Source organism: Equus quagga, chromosome 8 (assembly GCF_021613505.1).
Source record: "Equus quagga isolate Etosha38 chromosome 8, UCLA_HA_Equagga_1.0, whole genome shotgun sequence".
Classification (NCBI taxonomy): domain Eukaryota; kingdom Metazoa; phylum Chordata; class Mammalia; order Perissodactyla; family Equidae; genus Equus; species Equus quagga.
In genome coordinates this window covers 76,165,679-76,172,485 of record NC_060274.1, presented here as the reverse complement: position 1 = coordinate 76,172,485, position 6,807 = coordinate 76,165,679, and the positions used below count along the sequence as shown (strand labels likewise).

General features: G+C 38.5%; 1 protein-coding gene across 1 annotated transcript; it reads left to right on the top strand.

Moving 5' to 3' along the window:
* Positions 1–6,118: 6,118 nt before the first annotated feature.
* Positions 6,119–6,592, top strand: FERD3L (Fer3 like bHLH transcription factor). Its single transcript, XM_046669131.1, has one exon. The coding sequence runs from the start codon at positions 6,119–6,121 to the stop codon at positions 6,590–6,592; it is 474 nt and encodes a 157-aa protein (XP_046525087.1).
* Positions 6,593–6,807: the final 215 nt, after the last annotated feature.

Sequence of the window (6,807 nt, the reverse complement as noted above, 5' to 3'; positions counted from 1 at the left end):
TCAGTTTAATTGCAAGGACAGCAGCTACAGATTCAATTGCTTCCAGAGCATTTTCATGCTCCCTGTCCACTCTCCCACCTCTCTGACACACACATACACACACATGAGCAAGATACATGCTCAACAATTGCATATTCCTTCATATTTTTGAGTGTCCTATCTTAGCAAGTCTTCATATTAGGTGTCCTGGGGAATATGGAGATAAGCTTATTATATAGGGCAGGGGCTGGCAAACTACAGTCTAAGGGCCAAATCTAGTCCACTGCCAGGTATTGTAAATACAATTTTAGAGAACACAGCCATTCTTACTCATTTACATATTGGCTCTGGCTACTTTTATACTCAAAGGCAAAGTTGAGTAGCTCAACAGAGACTGTATAACCTATAAAAAGCCTAAATTATTTACTATTTTTCCCATTAAAGAGGAACTTTGCCAATCCCTGAGCTACAACATTCTAAGGAGCCCTTACTTTCATTTGAATCAGGATTATAAGTAGAATAGCAAGAAATTAGTTTGAATGTAAGCAAGAATTTCTTAACTCTAAATGTAGACAAGCCCTAGAATTGATTTTTTTTTTTTTACATTTCTTAGATGTTTTTCCTGGAGCTGAGGACAGAAAAGATACTTATTTCATTTGGAAATATTTTAATAAAATGAATAAGTTTAATGAGGAAAGAATGGTCTTTTCAGTAATAAATGGTGTTGTGTTAATTGGATATCCACTTGAAAACCAAATAAACTTTGGCTACCACCTCTGTTACTCATACTATACAAAAATCATTTCTAGGTTGGTTAAAGTTCTAAATGTGAGAGGGAAAAAAGCTTTTAGATGGAAACATAAAAGAATGTCTTCATGACTTGGAATAAGTTAAGATTTCTTAAACATGACATAAAGAGTACTAAGTAGGAAAAAATGGTAATTTGGACTATAGTAAAACTGAAACCTTCTGACCCAAATCTGGAACACTGACAACACCACATGCTGATGAGGATGGAGAGCAACAGGAACTCTCATCCATTGCTGGTGGGAATGCAAAATGGTACAGCCACTTTGAAGACACTTCGGTGATGTTGTACAAAGCTGAATACTATACTCTTACCATAAAATCCAGCAGTAATGCTCTTTGGTATTTACCCAAAGGAGTTGAAAACTTATGTCCACACAAAAACCTGCACACTGATGTTTATAGCAGCTTTATTTGTAATTGTCAAAAAGTGGAGGCAACCAAGATATACTTCAGTAGGTGAATGGATAAACACCCAGACAATGGAATATTATTCTGTACTAAAAAGAAATGCGCTATCAGGCCATAAAAAGACATGGAGGAACTTTAAATGCATATTACTAAGAGAAAGAAGTCAGTGTGAAAAGGCGGCATACTGTATGATTCCAACTATATGACATTCTGGAAAAGACAAAACGATGGGATAATAAAAAGATCAGTGATTGCTGAGGAGGGGAGGGCAATGAAAGGCAGAGCACAGAGAATTTCTAGGTCAGTGAAAATACTCTGTATTGTAATGATACATATGTCATTATACATTTATCCAGATCCATAGAATGTGCAACATCAAGAGTAAACCTTAAGGTAGAACTATGGACTTTGTTAATTATGAGCCAATGTAAGTTCACCAGTTGTAACAAATGTACCACTGTGGTGGGAGATGTTGATAATGAGGGCAGCTATTCACCTGTAGGGGCAGGGTGTATGTGGGAAATCTCTGTACCTTCTCAATTTTGCTATAAACTTTAAACTGCTCTAAGAAATTTGCCTTAATAAAAATAAATAAATTCTTCTCATCAGAAGACAATCATTAAGAGAGTGAAAAGGAAAGCCACAGAGTAGGGAGAAGCTATTTGTAATACATATGTTTGACTTAGGACTCATATCTGAATATATATACAAATAAATAAAAAATTATAAAAATTAGCATAACATTTGAGCAGGCTCTTTACTAAGGGAGCCATTACGTAATTAGCCGATATGAAACAGTGCTCAATTTCATTTGTAATCAGGGAAATGAAAATCAAAAGCACAATGTGATGCTCATGCACATCTTCGGAATGGCTTGAAAATGCCAACTGTTGACAAGGGTGTGAAGAAACTAGAATTTTGATACATCACCAGTGACAGTGTAGATTCTTACAACCATTTTAGAAGACAATTTATCAGTAACTGCTAAAGCGGAACATGTCCATAACCTATTCCACTTCTAGGTGTATACCAAACAGGAATGTATAAATGTTCTCATCAAAGATATGTACAGCAATATCCATAGCACTGCTACTTGTAATAGCTAAAAACTGGAAAATACCCAAATGTACATCAACAGTAGAAGATATTTTCACACAATTAAATAATGCTATTCAGCAATGAGAATAATATGCATAACTCTCATTTAAAAATGTTAAATGAAAGACACAAAAGAGTACACAAGCTATAGTTTATTTTTATATAATGCTCAAAAATTGGCTAAATTAATCTTAGAAGTTAAGAATAATACCTTGGAGAGTGGCTAGTGACTGGATATGGGTACAAGGTTGTGGGGAAGGTTGAAATAGTCTCAAGCTATACACTTAAGATTTATCTGTTTCTACATTATCTCCAACTTCAATAAAGCATTCTATTTCTTGATTTGGGCACTGGTTTCATGAGTATGTTTACTTTATGAAAATTCATTAACATGCTCTTATAGGATTTGTGAATTTTTAAGTATATACATTAAACTTCAAAAAAAGCTTACCTAAAATAGAAAAATAAAACAGATGCATATATATTCTTCTAACTCTAAAATCGGCCATGGCCATAAACCATATACAATTTGAAATTGAGTAAGAAGATGCGGGCCCCTTCTCTATGTCAGCTAAGGGAACGTTTCTGACACTTTACTCCTTACACTCATGACAAATATCTACGTCGTCCTATTTTATCATTTTCCCCCAAATTTGCTTAAGATCCTGTAAGAATAAGGGAAGGGGCATAAAGAGGGGAGGGAAAGGCAGGGTTTCAGCAAATCTGGGAGAGTGAGGTATTTGCTTTACTCTCTGGATACTTTTTTATCCACCTTTCTCTCCTTACCTCTTAATTCCACCCTCCAGCCCCCTTAAAAATGATTGCTCAAGTTATTCTTGGTCATTCATTTCTTCTACTTTGATTATGAATATAAGACACAATATACACAAAGTGTTTAATTTTAATTGGGATGGCTAATAGAGAGAAAGTAGGTAATAAACTAAGCAAAACTGACTGTCATTTCATGATCATTTTGTGAAACGTCTTGAGCAAAGTTTGTGGAGAGTTTATTGTCAAACTCTTTACAAACGCCTCCGTGTAGGTCACTGAATAATTATAAACAATAGACCTAGAACCCAAAGGAGTCAAGTTGGAATTTAATTTACTTTAATCTTCAGTTGTATTTTTTAAAATGTTTCCTCAACTTTCCAATGTAGAAATGAAAATAATGGTTCCGTCCAATGGAATGAACTGTTTCAAACTACTTACCACTTTATACATTTACTACATTTACTATGTATATTTGCTGTGAAACCAAATATCCACAAAAACGTTTTAAAATAAAGTGGATGTTTCAAAATAAGCAGAGAAAAAAATTTACTTATTTTTATTCTATAATTATATTTATAAACAAAAGATATTCAATCGTTATAACTTAGAGTTTGACATTTTTGCTCTTATTATGTCACCATGATTAGAACATTCCTGAGGTAAACTGAAATTATTGTGGTATAAACAGAAGTGTTTATCTTGGGATTTTATGATAAAATTGAAGACAAAGTATTTTTAAATTACTGCTACAGGCATACCTATTAAGATATTAAGACTTTTTCATTAATCGCAATATTTTAATATTAATATTTCTACCCAGTTCTGTCTGTTGCTCCATTAATTTTGCTACAGTTTCTTTTGTGATAGGATTGTTGAAATGTTCATTCCCTTGGATAAAATCATAAAGAATTTTACTCCAAGAAAAGAGTTTCTTCAGAGTCTCCTGATAGCTTCTGACACCTATTTGGTTAAATTTTAAATTTAAGTTTCTATCATGTTCCCCTTCATTAAGTGTCCTAATGTATTTTGTCATTGAACTAGATTCTCACTAGATGAGATATTTAATCCACTTACATATGCTTTTAAAAGGGAAAAAATAAGTCATGAGAAACTTTTAACAACTAAAAATCAACTATAATATTTGTCCAAATATTTAATAACACAGTAAGTTAAACAAGAGTTAGAAAGCATGTTACTGCTTGTCAAAATAAAAATTATTTCTCTCATTTACTTATTCCTTAGCCACTGTTGAAATTCCAATTTGTTTCTATTTTTCAGTCTTCTCTTTGAAAGAAGTTAGTAAAAACCAAATAGGCAATCATAACCAAAGATCTCACTCTCATTAACGTATTTCAGGAATGTAAATTTCAATTCTTCTCTGCCTGAGCTATCACAAAGCAAACTAGAGAGTGAAGAGTAAATACAAGCAAGAGAAAGAAAATCAATTAAAGGAGAAGAGAGCAAAGGGGAGCTCAGACACAAATGGGTTAAAAAAAAAGAGAAAGAAGAAGTCAAGATAATGCTATTTTAATAGTATCTGAGAGTACACACTGGGAGGCTAGGAAGAAGAGGAATTGTGCTGACCTGTTAGAAATAGGCGGTTTCTGGGAGCTGTCCAATGTACTAACTGAACCGTCATAGTCACAACTTCCCTCCTTAATAGGAATTGATGTCCTCGGTGATTCTTCCCTGAATCAAGGCATCTCTATACCCATCTTTTTAGTCTATTTCTTCTAATCTATATTTGAAATTATTTTCTAACATGTCATCCTGCCCCACTCTGTCTTCTTAAAAATCCCTACACTGAATAATTAAATAAATATAGCTCCTGGCAAAAAAGAAGGAAAAATGAACCATTCTTTGTTAAAATATTAGAGATAATAGGAAACCAGTAAAATTTAATTACACCAAACTAAAAATCTTTTTTCATCTCAAAAACTGTTGTAAAAATAATAAAAAATATTCCTTAAATAGAATTCAATGAAGTATAATTTCTGCTCTTCAAATCAACGAGGAAAATAAGCCAGATGGAAGTGTCAGGATTTTTCTTTGTTCACAAATACCGGTCAGCGATTTAAAAGTCGAAAGACTTCTCAACAGAGGGTGAGCTGATCAACTCATTGGTTTTTCAAAGGGAAAATCGCATTTCTGAAAGGAGACTGAAGTTGATTTGTTTGCGGGGGTGGGAGGGGCCTTTTGCCCTCGAAGTAAAATCCTCTGCTTTACCTGAGTAGGAGATAAGAGTACCGAAAGGAAGTCAAGTATCTCAATTGTCAGGCTGATTACGACAAAACAGACTTTAGAAGTCAGGGTTTGTAACGCGGCAAGAGAGCTGTTTATGATGCCCAGGAAGGAGAAAGCCGGTTCCAACAGCGACTCTGGGGAATGCGCTCTCGGCCCCCCTACCGTGCTTACTTAGGCTAATGGGAGATCTTTCCTTTCAGTGGCCGCTGCACTGGGATACCAGACAAACAGCGCCGCTCGACCCCTGGCAGACAGGGCCCCTCTTCAGGACATCATTAAAAGCACATGCACTTGTTTTACACCCATTGCATTGGCAGCCTCGGGTGGCAAGATTCAGGACTCCTACTCTGAAGCCAAGGAGAAGCCAGAGCGGTGGAAAACATCCTCGCTTTGAAAATCCAGAGCTAAATTAAAGAACTACATGAGATAAGGAGCTTGAAGAATATTAGTTGGCTGCAGGGGTGAGGAGAGACACAAAAAGCACAGCAGGTAAGAGCTGGGAGTTGCTGCCAAGAAGGAACTGTCCCAGGTGGCGCAGCGAAAAGGATCTCAGAATTGGAGGCCTGCCCCTTTGAGTCTTCCATGCGTGCTCAAGCTTGTCTTCTTCCATCAGTTTCTAGAGGAAGGACGTTGTCAGAGCCTTCCCTATCCGTGCGACTAATCCTGTTATCAGCTTGGTTATAAATATCAATGGCCCCCAGCCCTTCGGTGACGGTGCCACAATCAGACTCAGGGCTGTTAGGAAGCCCATCACCAGTCTCGCCCCTCCCTGCGAGAAATCGATGAGACGCAGGGCCGAGCCGACGCGATGGCGGCCTATCCGGAGAGCTGTGTGGACGCCACCGTGCTGGACTTCGTCGCAGACCTGTCTCTGGCCTCCCCGGGGCGCCCTCTCCTCTGTGGCTTCGCTCCCGGGGTCCCCTTTGGGGACCGAGACGGAAGACCCAGGAGGCTGGAGCGCTTTGAGGAGGAGGATCCAGAAGACGATGAGGGCGAAGTAGACGAGGAAGAGGAGGAAGAAGAGCACGGCAGAGGCGCGTCCCTGCTGGGCCGCCCCAAGAGGAAAAGGGTGATCACCTACGCTCAGCGCCAGGCCGCCAACATCCGCGAGAGGAAGCGGATGTTCAACCTCAACGAGGCCTTCGACCAGCTGCGGAGGAAGGTGCCCACTTTTGCTTATGAGAAGAGGCTGTCCCGGATCGAGACACTACGCCTGGCCATCGTCTATATTTCCTTCATGACCGAGCTCTTAGAGAGCTGCGAGAAGAAAGAAACCGGCTGAGCCGGGTGGGATGGAGGTGTCTGCCCCCTCCCCGCCTGGGCGCGTGCGGGCTTCGGGTGTATCAGGACCCGGCAGTGGTGCGGCTGAAAGGTTAGGAAAGACGCTCCAAGACAGAATGTCTGACGTTCTGGAGCTTGCTTCGGGATTGTAAAATCCCCACAGCGCTCGAGAAGAGTGGCAGCCGTAGAGTTAATATATACACGATCGCTCTCAAT